The sequence below is a fragment of the Pristiophorus japonicus genome, chromosome 21 (assembly GCF_044704955.1).
Source record: "Pristiophorus japonicus isolate sPriJap1 chromosome 21, sPriJap1.hap1, whole genome shotgun sequence".
Lineage (NCBI taxonomy): Eukaryota > Metazoa > Chordata > Chondrichthyes > Pristiophoridae > Pristiophorus > Pristiophorus japonicus.
The window spans coordinates 34,489,696-34,508,305 of NC_091997.1; the positions used below are offsets into that span (position 1 = coordinate 34,489,696).

General features: G+C 52.7%; 1 protein-coding gene across 1 annotated transcript in view; it reads right to left on the bottom strand.

Annotated features, from left to right (window-relative positions):
- Nucleotides 1–857: 857 nt before the first annotated feature.
- cdk5rap3 (CDK5 regulatory subunit associated protein 3) overlaps nt 858–18,610 on the bottom strand; it is a 48,165-nt gene continuing 30,412 nt past the window's right edge. Inside the window, exons 9-14 of the mRNA XM_070864588.1 lie at nt 16,766–16,849; nt 16,582–16,675; nt 13,897–13,976; nt 8,681–8,886; nt 5,386–5,557; nt 858–1,741 (exon numbers count right to left, since the gene is read on the bottom strand). Of these exons, the coding sequence (XP_070720689.1) occupies nt 1,676–1,741; nt 5,386–5,557; nt 8,681–8,886; nt 13,897–13,976; nt 16,582–16,675; nt 16,766–16,849 (702 nt within the window). The 3' untranslated portion in view covers nt 858–1,675. The remainder of the gene's footprint in view (nt 1,742–5,385; nt 5,558–8,680; nt 8,887–13,896; nt 13,977–16,581; nt 16,676–16,765; nt 16,850–18,610) is intronic.

An 18,610-nucleotide genomic window follows, 5' to 3' on the forward strand; every position in this document is an offset into this window, starting at 1 on the left:
AGTGGAAACATTCTCTCTGCATCCACTTTGTCAAGCCCCCTCATAATCTTATACGTTTCGCTAAGATCACCTCTCATTCTTCTGAATTCCAATGAGTAGAGGCCCAACCTACTCAACTTTTCCTCATAAGTCAACCCCCTCATCTCCGGAATCAACCTAGTGAACCTTCTCTGAACTGCCTCCAAAGCAAATAGATCCTTTCGTAAATATGGAAACCAAAACTGCACGCAGTATTCCAGGTGTGGCCTCACCAATACCCTGTATAGCTGTAGCAAGACTTCCCTGCTTTTATATTCCATTCCCTTTGCAATAAATGCCAAGAATCCATTAGCCTTCCTGATCACTTACTATACCTGCATACTAACCTTTTGTGTTTCATGCACAAGTACCCCCAGGTCCCGCTGTAGTGCAGCACTTGGCAATCTTTCTCCATTTCTGCCAAAGTGCATGACCTCACACTTTCCAACATTATACTCCATCTGCCAAATTTTTGCCCACTCACTGAGCTTGTCTATGTCCTTTTGCAGATTTTGTGTGTCCTCCTCACACATTGCTTTTCCTACCATCTTTGTATCGTCACACTCGGTCCCTTCTTCCAAGTCGTTAATATAGATTGTAAATAGTTGGGGTCCCAGCACTGATCCCTGCAGCACTCCACTAGTTACTGGTTGTCAACCCGAGAATGAACCATTTATCCCGACTCTGTTTTCTGTTCGTTCGCCAATCCTCTATCCATGCTAATATATTACCCCCAACCCCGTTGTGCAATAACCATAGGTGCAGACCTACCCACACACACACACACATGTGCGCAGGACTCGACACATATCCAAGATGCTGTAACAATGAGGAGCGAGTTGTCAGCTATTCAAATATAATTTTATTATTGTGTTTAATCATTAGTTATTTTGCCTGTGGGGGAACAGAATACAGGTCAACACACAGCTGTCGTGACAATTCTACCACACATGGCTGCGAGCGTGTGTCCGCGTGTGTGTCCCCGCGTGTGTGTCTGCATGTACATGTGTCTGCGTGCACGTGTGTGTGTGTGTGTGCGCATGTCTGCGTGCGCGTGTCTGCATGTGTGTGTGTGTGTCTGTGTCTGCGTGTGTGTCTACATGCATGCGTGTGCCTGTGTGCACCTTCCGACAGCAGACACCAATATGAACCCCACAAAGGCACATTCTTATTTAACTAGCGGGTGAGGTACCCGGGTTTGGCGTCTGGACAGGTTTAATTTTTCTAACATCAATTTCGAGGCTTCCCCCCCCAGTCTGAGCTAACTGTTAACAGAGGTAGAGGGCAGGGTCTCCAGCTTTGCTCAATAACCCACACATGAACCACTCAATTAAATCATTCCTCCTCACAGGTAGAAAACACAATTTCATCACTTTAGTTACAAAATGTTAGCAACAAATATTAACCAGGGGGGTTTTATAAACACTTCCCAGCTCTGCTGTGTCTGTTGGCGGGCCACAGCGGCAACTCAAATCTCCAAAACCCTCGGCGTTACTAACGTAAATTACAGGCTTGAGTCTCCAGTTCAATCTTTTAGTGGTAAAGCCTTGGTCCAACCTCCAACCTACTTTGGTGTGAGCAGCAAGTCCGTGGGCAAGTACCAGATAATTGGGTGTGTGTCGGAGGGTTGGCTGTGCCCGGGCACTGCGTGGGCAGGTTAGACAAGGACGCCCATCAGATTTACCCGCCGGTTCTGATACCGTTTGGAGACATCGGCCTCGATCTGAAAGATAAAGCAGAGCAAAAAGGACGTTACCCTTGCCCACTACACGTAGCGTCTGACACGGATACAAGCACAGTTTCCCCTTGCCTCCTTTTATTTTTACAAACATCCATCTTTGTTTTCTCTTTCCCGCGGCAGCTGGTGATTTCGCCATTCACACCCCATCCAGACTCAACTTTCGTTTCCCAACTTGTGCCATTACCATCTCAATTTGGCCCATCAACCCTTTTGTCTCTCTAATCTCTCCTGCCCTCCACCCCATCACAGATCTTCCCTTTTGTTCCTTCCTCCCCTCCCCCTTTCATTGCCTCTGCACTTGCTTAAAAATCTGTTACATTTCTAACTTTTCAAGTTCTGACAAAAAGGTCACAGACCTGAAACGTTAACTGTCTCTCCCCACAGACACTGCCTGACCCGCTGAGATTTCCAGCATTTTCTGTTTCTATCACTAAAACAGTCACACACTGATACTCGCGTACAATCAGACATATACTCTAGTACAGTCCGCACACGCTAAGAATGAACGATTCCTCGATTTTCAATCATTCACTTGTTGAGTTTCCCTCACCTGCCACTTTCCCAGCCTGAAGTGCAGTGAGCTCCGACTGTCTACTCAGGGTCACTGGGAGATACACTGGGGGCCGCACTGGGGGATACACTGGGGGCCGCACTGGGGGATACACTGGGGTTACACTGGGGGCCGCACTGGGAGATACACTGGGGGCCACACTGGGAGATACACTGGGGGCCGCACTGGGGGATACACTGGGGGCCGCACTGGGAGATACACTGGGGGCCGCACTGGGAGATACACTGGGGGCCGCACTGGGAGATACACTGGGGGCCGCACTGGGAGATACACTGGGGTTACACTGGGGGATACACTGAGGGCCACACTGGGGGATACACTGAGGGCCACACTGGGTGATACATTGGGGGCCGCACTGGGGGATACACTGGGGGCCACACTGGGGGATACACTGAGGGCCACACTGGGGGATACACTGAGGGCCACACTGGGGGATACACTGAGGGCCACACTGGGGGATACACTGAGGGCCACACTGGGGGATACACTGGGGGCCACTCTGGGGGATACACTGGGGGCCGCACTGGGGGATACACTGAGGGCCACACTGGGGGATACACTGATGGCCACACTGGAGGATACACTGAGGGCCACACTGGGGGATACACTGAGGGCCACACTGGGGGATACACTGAGGGCCACACTGGGGGATACACTGAGGGCCACACTGGGGGATACACTGGGGGCCACTCTGGGGGATACACTGAGGGCCACACTGGGGGATACACTGAGGGCCACACTGGAGGATACACTGAGGGCCACACTGGGGGATACACTGAGGGCCACACTGGGGGATACACTGGGGGCCACTCTGGGGGATACACTGGGGGCCACACTGGGGGATACACTGAGGGCCACACTGGGGGATACACTGAGGGCCACACTGGGGGATACACTGAGGGCCACACTGGGGGATACACTGAGGGCCACACTGGGGGATACACTGAGGGCCACACTGGGGGATACACTGAGGGCCACACTGGAGGATATACTGAGGGAATACACTGGGGGCCGCACTGAGGGATACACTGGGGGAATACACTGGGGGAATACCACTGGGGGCCACACTGGAGGATACACTGAGGGCCACACTGGGGGATATACTGGGGGAATACACTGGGGGAATACCACTGGGGGAATACACTGGAGGATACACTGAGGGCCACACTGGGGGATATACTGAGGGAATACACTGGGGGAATACACTGGGGGAATACCACTGGGGGAATACACTGGGGGCCAGAACAATACCTGGACTCCAGGGGTTAAATTACAAGGCAAGATTACACAAATTAGGGTTGTATTCCCTAGAATTTAGAAGGTTAAGGGGCGATCTGATTGAAGTTTTCAGGATATTAAGGGAAACAGATAGGGGAGATAGAGAGAAACTATTCCCGATGGTTGGGGAGTCTAGGACTAGGGAGAATCGTCTAAAAATTGGAACCAGACCTTTCAAGAGTGAAATGAGGAAACTCGTCTGCACACAAAGGCTGTAGAAGTTTGGAACTCTCTTCTGCAAACGGCAATTAATGTTGGGTCAATTGTTAATTTTAAATCGGAGATTGATAGATTTTTGTTAACCAAAGGTATTGAGGGATACGGTGCAAAAGCGGGTATATGGAGTTAGGTCGCAGTGATCTCACTGAATGGCGGAGCAGGCTCGAGGGGCTGAATGGCCGACTCCTGGTCCAATGCCGATACTGTAGGTATAACACACTGAGCTGATCAATGAGGTCTCTGTATCTGGGATGCCACGGAATCTCAGTTTCTCATTGTGGACATCGGGACACCGAGTGCAGGACAGGCAGGGATCCAAAGGGAAGAGTGGGAGGGAACCGGATTGGGAGTCAGAGCTGCACTGTCAGAGGGGCAGTACTGAGGGAGTGCTGCACTGTCGGAGGGGCAGTACTGAGGGAGTGCTGCACTGTCAGAGGGAGGCCCGAGCGCCCCAGGGTGTGGGCTAGAAGCCAAGTGCAGCCTGCCAGCGTCCAGAGAGGGGAAGATGGAGTAAGAAATTCATAATAGGGGTAAATGTGTTTCTAAACACATTGATTATATATCAAACCGCTTCCCTTCACTTGGTGGGAAATGTCAAATATCCCCAGCAGCGAACTCTTTGATTTAAAATTTCTCATTCACTGCAGACTGATGTAACTCTCAATACCATGTTCACACATTGATTTAACAAGCGAGTGTAGAACCCGATAACTGGCATTAATAACGGGTGTCAGCCGTGGCTCAGTGGGCAGCACTCTCGCCTCGGAGTTAGAAGGTTGTGGGTTCGGGTACCAATCCAGTGACTTGAGCACAAAAATCTAGGCTGACACTCCCAGTGCGGTGCTGAGGGAGTGCTGCACTGTCGGAGGGGCAGTACTGAGGGAGCGCTGCACTGTCGGAGGGGCAGTACTGAGGGAGTGCTGCACTGTCGGAGGGGCAGTACTGAGAGAGTGCTGCACTGTCGGAGGGGCAGTACTGAGGGAGTGCTGCACTGTCGGAGGGGCAGCACTGAAGGAGTGCTGCACTGTCGGAGGGGCAGCACTGAAGGAGTGCTGCACTGTCAGAGGGGCAGTACTGAGGGAGCGCCGCACTATCAGAGGGGCAGTACTGAGGGAGCGCCGCACTGTCGGAGGGGCAGTACTGAGGGATTGCTGCACTGTCAGAGTGGTTGAAATGTTAAACCAAGGCCCCGTCTGCTTTCTATCAGTGGATGTAAGTGATCCCATGGCACTATTTCAAAGAAGAGCAGGAGTTCTCCCCGGGCCAATATTTATCCCTCAACTAACATCACGAAAACAGATTACCCGATCATTATTTGTGTTTGTGGGAGCTTGCTGTGCATAAATTGGCTGCCAAGTTTCCTACATTACAACAGTGACCACATTTCATCGGCTGTAATGCAATTTGGGATGTTCTGAGGTTGCGAAAGGCTTTCTCACCAATGACACCCAGTGGCCGGAGTAGGGACTGCAAGAAACATTTTCATTTTTAATGATTGCTGATGAAATTTCGAACAGCTTTAAGCCACACGCACGATGTGCCCGAGCGGGTCACTCACCAGCTTCCGCAGCTCTTTGGTTCTCTGGATGAGAAGGTCCAGTTTCGGTTCGAGGGCGGCCTGCTCCTCCAGAGACTGCTGCCGCTTCTGAACCATCAGGTACTGCTTTGCTCCCACAGCATCCGCCTGTTTCAGCTTCTGTTGCAGGAGCTCAGTCACGCGGTCTACGTATCTGCAGCAGCGAAACAGCACCGTTAAATAGGTCGCCCGCTGTACATTACATAAGTACCTGAGAATTAGGAACAGGAGTCGCCAATTCAGCCCCTCGAGCCTGCTCCATTCAATAGGATCACGGCTGATCTTCGGCCTCAACTCCGCTTTCCCGCCCGATCCCCATTTCCCTCGATTCCCCTACACTCCAAAAATCTAGCGCTCTCAGCCTTGAACATACTCAACGACTGAGCCTCCACAGCCCTCTGGGGCAGAGAATTTCAAAGATTCCCCACTTTCTGAGTGAAGAAATTTCTCCTCATCTCAGTCCTGAATGGCCGACCCCTTATCCTGAGACTGTGACCCCTGGTTCTAGACTCCCCAGCCTGGGAAAACTTTCTAGAATGTTATATTAAATGAGATCACATCTCATTCTTCTAAGTTCTAGGGAATATAGGCCTAGTCTACTCCATCTTTCCCACATTACAACAGTGACTACACTTCAAAAGTAGTTCATTGGCCGTAAAGCGCTTTGAAAGGTCCGCGATCACGAAAGACGCTATATAAATGCAAGTCTTTCTTTCTTTTTTCTTTCTCATAGGACAACCCTCTCATCCCAGGAATCAGTCGACCGAACCTTCGTTGCACTCCCTCCAAGGCAAGAAGAGTAAGGAGACCAACATTTATTTCACTATGTGTGACTTTTTTTCTCCTCTCTCGCCCCATCCATCTCCACCTCTCACCCTCAGGGTTCTGACTGTTGCTGGAGATTTGTTGCCACTGGTGCTGGGAGCCCTGGGGTACCTCGCTCACAGTGACGTTAGGGGAGGAACGTCAGCGACCTATTTAACCATGGGGGGCACCACAACTGTTAACGACGTCTTGCTAACGTGAGGATAATGTGCCGAGCAGTTGGGAGATGATCAGGAGACAACTGAATACTAAAAGGTAGGAGAAAAGATCGGACCACTACCTCGCCTAGACGGACAAGGGCAGCAGGCGCACGGGAACACCACCACCTCCACGTTCCCCTCCAAGTCACACACCACCCCAACGTGGAAATATATCGGCCGTTCCTTCATCGTCGCTGGGTCACAATCCTGGAACTCCCTCCCTAACAGCACTGTGGGAGCACCTTCACCACACGGACTGCAGCGGTTCAAGGCGGCGGCTCACCACCTCCTTCTCAAGGGGCAATTAGGGGATGGGCAATAAATGTCGGTCTTGCCAGCGAGAATGAATAAAGATTAAGGCCAGGTTTTAGAGCTTGTTGACTGTGAGAGGAAGTGAACACTGAGGGGGAAGAGGGTAGAGTCTCGATATTCTTGCCGCGAGGGAATGTGTGTAGGACAGGGGATGAGAGGAAAGTTCAGAAGACCCACAAATGCAGCTGGGTCAATAAGAATATGAGAAAGGGTGGGATGGAGAGTGGAGCTGTCTATATAGCTAACATGTGATGGCGCAGTATCTGTAGACTGCGACTCCAGCGACACCCACATCCCAGCAATAAATGAATAAAAAAAGGTATCAAACTGTGGGAAAAGCAATGATGGTGTCGCGCAGACGAACTGAAGAGGATTAGATCATTTACAAGGTGGCTGCATGGGTTACCATGCCGTGACCCAGACACATGCAGGCTGCAGCTGGAATCACTTGGGGCGGGGGGCCCGGGCTGATGTTTCCCCTCCCAACCTAGCATGTTGTAGCACCCTTACTGCTTAACCATTTCGTTTTTATTTATTCATTCCTGGGATGTGGGTGTCGCAGGCAAGGCCGGCATTTATTGCCCATCCCTAACTGCCCTTGAGAAGGTGGTGGTGAGCTGCCTGCCTGAACTGCTCCAGTCCGTGTGGTGAAGGGGCTCCCACAGTGTTGACTTTGTTGTAGCGGTTTGGTACAACGGAGTGTCTTGCTGGGCCATTTCAGAGGGCAGTTAAGAGTCACCCACAATGCTGTGGGTCTGGAGTCACATATAGGCCAGACTGGGTGAGGGCGGCAGATTTCCTTCCCTAAAGGGACATTAGTGAACCAGATGGATTTTTACCACAATCCGGTAATAATCACCATTACTGATACTGGCTTTTTATTACAGATTTATTTAATTACCTGAATTTAAATTCCCCAGCTGCCGTGATGGGATTTGAACTTGTGTCTCCGGATCATTAGCCCAGGGCTCGGGATTACTGGTCCTGTAACAAGTACTAGGCTACTGCATCTTTAAGGGGCCACGCGGCCCATTCACAGTTTTTCGCAGATGCGAATTTTAACATTGCAAAAGCTGGGCTGCCTGGGACTGACAGGGAGCCGTGCACCTGCACCGTTTATCGGGAACGTTGGTGGGATTTGAACTCACGTCTCCAGCTTATTAATCCAGACCTCTAGATTACCAGTCCAGTACCCTAACCACTACGCTACCGTTCCCTCTTCAGCCACAGCTAACTCATAGACTCGGGATTAATGTGTAGAAACACAAAGGTTAGTGGTAAACTCATCCCCCCCCCACCCCCAAAAGGCTGCTGTGGCCGGCGGGGAGGGGGGCAATTGAAAATTCCAAGACTGAGATTTATATTTTTTGATCAGCAAAGGTATCACGGGTTACGGAACCGATACTGATCATCCATGATTTAATAGGGTGGAACAGGCTCGAAGGGCCGAATGGCCTCCTCCTGTTCCTGTGTAACAGGTCGAGGGGCTGAATGGCCTCCTCCTGTTCCTGTGTAACAGGCTCGAGGGGCTGAATGGCCTCCTCCTGTTCCTGTGTAACAGGCTCGAAGGGCCGAATGGCCTCCTCCTGTTCCTGTGTAACAGGCTCGAGGGGCTGAATGGCCTCCTCCTGTTCCTGTGTAACAGGCTCGAGGGGCTGAATGGCCTCCTCCTGTTCCTGTGTAACAGGCTCGAGGGGCTGAATGGCCTCCTCCTGTTCCTGTGTAACAGGCTCGAGGGGCCGAATGGCCTCCTCCTGTTCCTGTGTAACAGGCTCGAGGAGCCGAATGGCCTCCTCCTGTTCCTGTGTAACAGGCTCGAGGAGCCGAATGGCCTCCTCCTGTTCCTGTGTAACAGGCTCGAGGGGCCGAATGGCCTCCTCCTGTTCCTGTGTAAACCCCGGAGGCAGGAGAGTAAGGCAAAATTCAAAGCAGCCCCGAACCTGGGTGAGGCGTGGATCATGAACAGATGTCGCATCTTCACGTTGGTCAGTCTCTGGACGAGGTCCCTCACGAGCGCCGTCATGGCAACGACCTTAGCGACGTCCTGACTCTGTACGATGGTCGGGGCGGTTTGAAACTGGTTCATGGAGAGGATGTCGGCCTCCTCGCCCATCTCGGTGAGTCGCTGGCTCAGGAAGACCTGTAACTGGCGGGGACGATTAAAGGAAAGCAATCAGTAAACCGGTCGCCACAACGGCCGCTAACATTCAGTCTCCGACCGAAATGTCAACCAGATGTTTGGTGAAAGGCGACACTCAGGAATCACACAGTCGGGGGGGTGCAGGGTTGCCTCTGTGATTTCCCCCACACAGTCGGGCGAGGGGGGTTGGGCAGGTCTGCCCCTGCGATTCCCCCAAATGTCAGACACTTCCCTACAGCATAAAAAAATTAAACAGAAGTGTTGGACCAATACGTCTCAACAAGTTGCTTGAAATTGTCCCGCTGTGGCTCAGTGGGCAGCACACTCACCACTGTGAGTCAGAAGGTTGTGGGTTCACGACCCACTCCAGCGACTGGAACACATAAATCCAGGCTGACACTCCCTGTGCAGTGCTGAGGGAGTGCCGCACTGTCGGAGGTGCCATCTTGCGGAAGACACGTTAAACCGAGGCCCTGTCTGCTCTCTCAGGTGGATGTAAAAGATCCCATGGCACTATTTCGAAGGAGCAGGGTGTCCTGGGGCCAATATTGATCCCTCAATCAACATCACAAAAACAGATTATCTGGTCATTATCACATTGCTATTTGTGGGAGCTTGCTGTGTACATTTCCCACATTACAACAGTGACTATACTTCATTATTAATAACTTTTATTTATGTAGCACCTTTAACGTAGTAAAATGTCCCAACGCGCGTTACTGCATTGGCTGTAAAGCGCTTTGAGACATCCGGTGTTTGTGAAAGGCGCTATATAAATGCAAGTCTTTCTTTTTTTCTCTCTTTCAGATACTGCACAGGAGCTGGGGTCGCTTGGCTTCCGAACAGTGTTCCACACTTGGTTACGATTTGCTTGGGTACAAGGGGAAGGAGGGCAGGATTGAGACCTGTCCCAGGCAACATCACCCTGCTGGGGAGAGCCTCCGTTCCTCTCGCTGCAGGCAATGGTCTGACGGTCAGAGGTGAAGGAGGTGGTGGGCAGGAAGCAGGCAACTCAGGCTGTGTGATTACATCCGTGAGAAGGACCAAGTTTTCAACAATCTATCCAGATAAAGCCTGTGAAACTGTAACAAATGGAAGCACTCAGCCAGTCAGGCGAGAGAGAGACAGAGTTAGCGTTTCAGGACCAGTCATCGAGCTGAAACATTAACTCTCTGTTTCTCTCCCCACAGATGCTGCCTGACCCGCTGAGTGTTTCCACTATTCTCTGTTTTTATTTGCGATCTCCAGCCTCCGCAGTATTCAGCTTTTGCAAACCTTGAGACTATCCGTCACTCTTCAAAGTGTGAAGAAGGTGGTTATTTCAGGCTGAGGTGCATCTCAGGCTAATTTATGGAAGGAGATGTGTAGAGCAATGTTCCCCATAAACTTTTTTGGGGGCTGTTTTTAAAAATGTATTTTATTCATTAACGGGCATTGCTGACCAGGCCGGCATTTATTGCCCATCCCTAATTGCCCTCGAGAAGGTGGTGAACCACAGTCCATTTTCATAGCGGTTTGGTGCAACTGAGTGTCTCGCTGGGCCATTGCAGACGGCATTTAGAGTCAACCACATTGCTGTGGGTCTGGAGTCACATGTAGTCCCAGACCGGGTAAGGGCGGCAGATTTCCTTCCCTCAAAGCCATCAGTGAACCCGATGGGTTTTTATGACAATCCAGTAGTTTCAGTCACCATTACTGACTCTAGCTTTTTATTCCAGATTTATTTAATTAACTGAATTTAAATTCCCCAGCTGCCGTTGTGGGATTCGAACTGACGTCTCCTGATTATGAGTGCAGGCCTTGGGATCACTGGCCCAGTCGCAGAACCACCAGGTTGTTGTGCCTCCAAGGGGCCGCTCGGCCCATTCACAGTTCCTCGCATGTGCAAATTTTAACATTGCAAACACCAGTCCTGGGCTGCGTGGACCCGACAGGGAGGTGTGCAGCAGATCGGGAACATTGGTGTGGAGTGGCCCGGAGCAAGAATGATACAAGCACCCTGCAATCTACAAACTCCCCTCACTGGCAGTGATTACCATCAGTACCAGCACAAGGCATCGCCCCCACAGGGAACCCCCGACAGTGGGCAAAGGCATCAGCTGCCAGTGACACTGGGCCTAGGAAAGAAGGCAGTCGCAGGAGTCTGTCCCTGGGTTGCACGCAGTTCGATGTTGGGGAGGGGGGGGGTTAGGAATCCTGATGCTGGAATCCACAGCTGGGAAAAAGATCGAGACATAATCGACTGACAGCCCCTGCTCCTCGTTCCTCTCCAGAGACCCTTGCTGTGAAACAAAAAAAAATTGTGATCGAAAGCCTTGCTTATATCGTGCACACTTGCTTGAAGCGTCACACTCACTTCTGGTCACGCTTAACCTGCCGCACTTAAGACTCCACATATTGACTCACCACGCAGGAGATCTGCGGATCAGAGCAGGAGCAAAATGGGGGAAAGATGGGGGTGGGGTGGGAAGAGGATGAAGATATGGAGCCAACTTTAAGGGGGCGGGGGAAGTATTCTTCCTTGGGCAATGTTCCCTTTAGTATTTTTGGGTGCGAGGCCCCCTGAACGGGCTGCATGACTGATTCCAATTCTCGCACGCGGTTTTTCCTGCTGCAAAGCCGGGCAACAGCCTGCACTGTATCGGCAGCCGCGCAGCTTAACAGGAGCATCGCCTCCACACACCCTGCGTCACACTGGCGAAGAACTGCAAGCATCTCACTTGCCTCTGCTGGAACACAGGAGCAGGCGGAGGCCATTCAGTCCCTCCCACCATTCAATCAGATCATGGTCCTAACTCGCACCCAGTCTCACTCACCCATCACCCCCTGTGCTCACTGCCCCCGTGTCCTAACTCGCACCGAGTCCTGCTCACCCATAACCCCCTGTGCTCACTGCCCCCGTGTCCTAACTCGCACCCAGTCCTGCTCACCCATCACCCCCTGTGCTCACTGCCCCATGTCCTAACTCGCACCCAATCCCGCTCACCCATCACCCCCTGTGCTCGCTGCCCCCGTGTCCTAACTCGCACCGAGTCCTGCTCACCCATCACCCCCTGTGCTCGCTGCCCCATGTCCTAACTCGCACCCAGTCCTGCTCACCCATCACCCCCTGTGCTCGCTGCCCCATGTCCTAACTCGCACCCAATCCCGCTCACCCATCACCCCCTGTGCTCGCTGCCCCATGTCCTAACTCGCACCGAGTCCCGCTCACCCATTACCCCGTGCTCACTGCCCCGTGTCCTAACTCGCACCGAGTCCCGCTCACCCATAACCCCCTGTGCTTGCTGCCCCGTGTCCTAACTCGCACCCAGTCCCGCTCACCCATCACCCCCTCTGCTCGCTGCCCCGTGTCCTAACTCGCACCGAGTCCCGCTCACCCATCACCCACTGTGCTCGCTGCCCCGTGTCCTAACTCGCACCGAGTCCTGCTCACCCATTACCCCCTGTGCTCACTGCCCCGTGTCCTAACTCGCACCGAGTCCCGCTCACCCATCACCCCCTGTGCTCACTGCCCCCGTGTCCTAACTCGCACCGAGTCCTGCTCACACATAACCCCCTGTGCTCACTGCCCCCGTGTCCTAACTCGCACCCAGTCCCGCTCACCCATCACCCCCTGTGCTCGCTGCCCCATGTCCTAACTCGCACCCAGTCCCGCTCACCCATCACCCCCTGTGCTCGCTGCCCCATGTCCTAACTCGCACCCAGTCCTGCTCACCCATTACCCCCTGTGCTCACTGCCCCGTGTCCTAACTCGCACCGAGTCCCGCTCACCCATAACCCCCTGTGCTTGCTGCCCCGTGTCCTAACTCGCACCCAGTCCCGCTCACCCATCACCCCCTCTGCTCGCTGCCCCGTGTCCTAACTCGCACCGAGTCCCGCTCACCCATCACCCCGTGCTCACTGCCCCGTGACCTAACTCGCACCGAGTCCCGCTCACCCATCACCCCTTTTGCTCGCTGCCCTGTGTCCTAACTCGCACCGAGTCCTGCTCACCCATTACCCCCTGTGCTCACTGCCCCGTGTCCTAACTCGCACCCAGTCCCGCTCACCCATCACCCCCTGTGCTCGCTGCCCCGTGTCCTAACTCGCACCCAGTCCCGCTTACCCATCACCCCCTGTGCTCGCTGCCCCGTGTCCTAACTCGCACCGAGTCCCGCTCACCCATCACTCCCTTTGCTCACTGCCCCATGTCCTAACTCGCACCGAATCCCGCTCACCCATCACCCACTGTGCTCGCTGCCCCGTGTCCTAACTCGCACCCAGTCACACCCACCCATCACCCCCTGTGCTCGCTGCCCCGTGTCCTAACTCGCACCCAGTCCCGCTCACCCATCACCCCCTGTGCTCGCTGCCCCGTGTCCGAACTTGCATCCAGTCCCGCTCACCCATCACCCCCTGTGCTCACTGCCCCGTGTCCTAACTCGCACCGAGTCCCACTCACCCATCACCCCCTATGCTCGCTGACCTACCTTGGCTCCCGGTTAAGCAACACCTCAATTTCAAAATTCTCATCCTTATTTTCAAATCCCTCCATGACCTCGCCCCTCCCTATCTCTGTAATCCCTGATTATAATCGCTCCATCGGTGGCTGTTTCTTCTGTTGCCTGGGCCCCAAACTCTGGAACTCCTTCCCTAAACCTCTCCGCCTCTCTACCTCTCTTTCCTCCTTCAATACCCGCCTTAAAACCAACCTCTTTGACCAAGCTTTTGGTCACCAGCGCTAATTGCTACTTTTGCGGTTCGGTGTCAAATTCTTTATCTCATAATACTCCTGTGCAGCGCCTTGGGACGTTTCAGTACATTAAAGGCGCTATATAAATGCAAGTTGTTGTTGAGGTTGGATAATCTGCACCTTAGCTCCAGGACCCTCACCCAACACAAACCTGCTCACTGGTGCCACACTGTGGTCAGAAGGTGCTCATGCACCCTCTAAGGTGGGCACAGCACTACAGCTAAACATTCCATTCCTCAATGTTACATTTTGTATGTTTTTTTATATTTCTAGTTGAAAGGTACCTCCATGAGTTCATTAATAAACTGGTTTCTGGTTTCTACATTTTCCAGGACTGTGAGAGCATCATTCCCCTTTGCCACACCTAGAAGCAGAGAACAGAATTTTACCCAACAGAGAAACAGAGTCAGTCTGTGATTTTAAAATCGGCGTTCATAGATGGATTTCAATATTACCCACAACTTTAAAAAAATTTGTTCCTGGGATGTGGGCGTCGCTGGCAAGACCGGCATTTATTGCCCATCTCTAATTGCCCCTTGAGAAGGAGGTGGTGAGCCACCGCCTTGAACCGCTGCAGTCCGTGTGGTGAAGGTGCTCCCACAGTGCTGTTAGGGAGGGAGTTCCAGGATTGTGACCCAGCGACGATGAAGGAACGGCCGATATATTTCCAAGTCAGGATGGTGTGTGACTCAGAGGGGAACGTGGAGATGGTGGTGTTCCCATGCACCTGCTGCCCTTGTCCTTCTAGGTGGTAGAGGCGGCGGGTTTGTGAGATACTGTCGAATGCAATTATTTTATTACAGAATGACATACCTGTAATATAACATAGGTTTAACAGGATGTTACTAGGGATGAGGGACTTCAGTTATGAGGAGAGGTTACGAGGTGACCAAATAGAGGTTTTCAAGATGAAAAGAGTTTTTGACAGAGCAAATAGGGAAAAAATAGTCCCTCTGGCGAGTGAGTTAATAACCAGAGATCACAGATTTAAAATCATTGGGATAAGATCTGGGGAAATCTTTTCACTGGGAGTTGTCGGGATCTGGGTGCTCCAAGGTGGTGGAAGCTGAATCCAGCAGTAATTTTAAGAGGGAGTTGGTCAGGTCCTGGGGGATTACAGGGTTACAGACAAGCAGGGGTGTAGGACTAAGCACGACTGCTCTGCCACAGAGCCAGCACTGGCACGATGGGCCGAATGGCCTCCTTCTGTCTGCAACTTTTTGAGAATTATTTCTATGAAACTTCATAGCCATGTATAATACCCACGTGTTGCATATTTCAGTACTGAGACTCAGAAGTGACGACAGGGCAGTAATTGCATCACCGATAAACGTTCTTTCACAAACCACCCAAAGTTGATGAGGCAGGTAAGGAGAGCGAGGGAGTGTGAAAGTCTCCCTTATCCGTATAAACGACAGCTTTCCGCCCTGGTGATAATTTTGTGGGCAGCACTGCCACCTAGTGTCCAAAGTGTAAATGCTTCCTGTTTAAAGTGAGATTGTATTGAAAGAAAGACTTGGATTTATATAACGCTTTTCACGACCACCGGACGACATCTCAAATCGCTTTACAGCCAATGGGGTACTTTTGGAGTGTAGTCACCGTTGTAATGTGGGAAACGTGGCAGCCAATTCGCGCACAGCAAGCTCCCACAAACAGCAATGTGATAATGACCAGATAATCTGTTTTTTTTGTTATGTTGATCGAGGGATAAATAAAAGAACAATTTTGTATTTATATAGTGCTACTTTGCTGTTGCGTTTATATCATGCCTTTCATGTCCTCAGGCCAATGAAGTATTTTTTGAAGGCAAATGCAATTTGCGCACAGCAAACGTCCACAAACAGCAATGTGATAATGACCAGTTAACCTGTTTTTGTTATGTTGGTTGAGAGAGAAATATTGGCTCCAGGACACCGGGATAACTCCCCTGTTCTTCTACAAAATAGCGTCATGGGAGCTTTTGCACAACCCTAGAGAGCAGACGGAGCCTCGGTTTAGCGTCTCATCCGAAAGATGGCACCTCCGACAGTGCAGCGCTCCCTCAGTACTGCACTGGGAGTGTCAGCCTAGATTTTTGTGCTCAAGTCTCTGGAGCGAGACTTGAACCCACAACCTTCTGACTCAGAGACAAGTGTGCCAGCCACTGAGGCCAAGACTTATTGAGAGATCTAAAACTAGTTGAGGAATATAATGGCAGAGTCATTATATGATGAACTTGTCAAAGGATTTATCGCCGAATTTTAGTAGACAGAATAATTGTACAAATTTTATAATACCAGGTGTTTATTATTCTGTAAAGAAACTTTCCGAACCAGTAACTGAGCCCAGGGTATCCATTATTATACAGAGCCCTTATATTAAAGGAAAAGAATTTAAAATTAACAGGACAAAAGTTACCCAGGAGTGAGTTACAGGCTGGAATCTAATCAAGGAGTTTGGGAGGTTTATATATAGAATAGCACAAAAAATCTAGGCTGACAGTCCCAGTGCAGTACTGAGGGAGTGCCGCACTGTCGGAGGAGACGTTAAACCGAGGCCCCATCTGCTCCTTCAGGTGGGCGTAAAAAATCCCATGGCACTATTTCGAAGAAGAGCAGGGGAGTTCTCCCCAGTGTCCTGGGGCCAATATTTATCCCTCAATCAACATAACAAAAACAGTTTATCTGGTCATTATCACATTGCTGTTTGTGGGAGCTTGCTGTGCGCAAATTGGCTGCTGCGTTTCCCACATTACAACAGTGACTGCACTCCAAAAGTACTTCATTGGCTGTAAAGCGCTTTGAGACGTCCGGTGGTCGTGAAAGGTGCTATATAAATGCAAGTCTTTCTTTTTAACAGACACTTGGGAGTGAGCTACAGGCTGGAATCTAATCGGGGGGTTCAAGGAACCTCAAACATAGATGCCCAGGTTGGAACTCAATCCCTGGGTTATATAATGTATGATTGGCAAGAGCGTAACAGAATACCTTCAGCACCGCACTCCACCACATCGATTCCGACTGCAGCACTTGTGCTCTCGCCCCAGTCGATCACATCAGCTCCTTGTTCCTGGCTGTTCACCTTGGAAAAAATATGCAGCAAAATCATTCACAGCCTGCAGCAAACCACGTCCGGACAGGAGGCTGTGTGAGCTGACTCGGCAACACTTACCTCAGCATTATTTACCACCGAGATCCCCCAGTCTGTTCCATCTGACTGGTCTGTTCCAGACGTGCCATCGTCTCCCCAGTCGATCTGGAACATAGGTTAGAACCGACTGAGTTACCCGGGAAACAAATAATAAACCACCGGACGTCCCAAAGCGCTTTACAGCCAATGAAGTACTTTTTGGAGTGTAATGTGGGAAACGGGGCAGCTAATTTGCGCACAGCAAGCTCCCACAAACAGCAATGTGATAATGACCAGATAATCTGTTTTTGTTATGTTGATTGAGGGATAAATATTTGTCAGGACACAGGGGAAAACTCCCCTGCTCCTCTTCAAAATATGGCATGGGATCTTTTATGTGCTGCTGAGAGAGCCTTGGTTTAACATCCTATGCGAAAGATTGACCCTCCGACAGTGCAGTGCTCCCTCAGTACTGCCCCTCCGACAGTGCAGTGCTCCCTCAGTACTGCCCCTCAGACAGTGCGGCACTCCCTCAGTACTGCCCCTCCGACAGTGCGGCGCTCCCTCAGTACTGCCCCTCCGAAAGTGCGGTGCTCTCTCAGTACTGCCCCTCCGACAGTGCTGTGCTCCCTCAGTACTGCCCCTCCGACAGTGCGGCGCTCCCTCAGTACTGCCCCTCCGACAGTGCGGCGCTCCCTCAGTACTGCCCCTCCGACAGTGCGGCGCTCCCTCAGTACTACCCCTCCGACAGTGCGGCGCTCCCTCAGTACTGCCCCTCCGACAGTGCGGCACTCCCTCAGCACTGCCCCTCCATCAGTGCAGCGCTCCCTCAGTACTGGCTCTCCGACAGTGAGACGCTCCCTCAGTACTGCCCCTACGACAGTGTGGCGCTAGAGGGGGGGGCAGTGTGAGGGGGGGGGGCAATGTGTGGGGAGGGGACAGTGTGGGGGGGGGGCAGTGTGTGGGGGGGGCAGTGTGTGGGGGGGGAGGCAGTGTGGGGGGGGGCAGTGTGTGGGGAGGGGGGCAGTGTGTGGGGAGGGAGGCAGTGTGTGGGGAGGGAGGCAGTGTGGGGGGGGGCAGTGTGTGGGGAGGAAAGTGTGTGGGGAGGAAAGTGTGGGGGGGGCAGTATGGGGGGGCAGTGTGTGGAGGGGCACAGTGTAAGTGGGGGCAGTGTGTGGGTGGGCAGTGTGTGGGGGGGGCACAGTGTGAGTGGGGGCAGTGTGGGTGGGGCAGTGTGTGGGGGGGACAGTGTGTGGGGGAGACAGTGTGTGGGGGAGACAGTGTGTGGGGGGGGAGGCAGTGTGGGGGGGCAGTGTGTGGGGAGGGGGGCAGTGTGTGGGGAGGGAGGCAGTGTGTGGGGAGGGAGGCAGTGTGGGGGGGGCAGTGTGTGGGGGGGGCAGTGTGTGGGGGGCAATGTGGGGGGGGCAGTGTGGGGGGGGCAGTGTGTGGAGGGGCACAGTGTGAGTGGGGGCAGTGTGTGGGGGGCAGTGTGTGGGTGGGCAGTGTGTGGGGGGGGGCACAGTGTGAGTGGGGGTAGTGTGGGCGGTGCAGTGTGTGGGGGGGACAGTGTGTGGGGGTGGCAGTGTGTGGAGAGCAGTGTGAGTGGGGTCAGTGTGTGGGGGGGGGCAGGGTGTGGGGAGGGGACAGTGTGTGGGGAGGGGACAGTGTGTGGGGAGGGGACAGTGTGTGGGGGGGGGACAGTGTGTGGGTGGGGGCAGTGTGTGTGGGGGGGGGCAGTGTGTGTGGGGGGGGAAGTTTGTGGGGGGGGGAAGTTTGTGGGGGGGGCAGTGTGTGGGGGGGGCTGTGTGTGGGGGGGGCAGTGTGTGTGGGGGGGGCAGTGTGTGTGGGGGGGGCAGTGTGTGTGGGGGGGCAGTGTGTGTGGGGGGG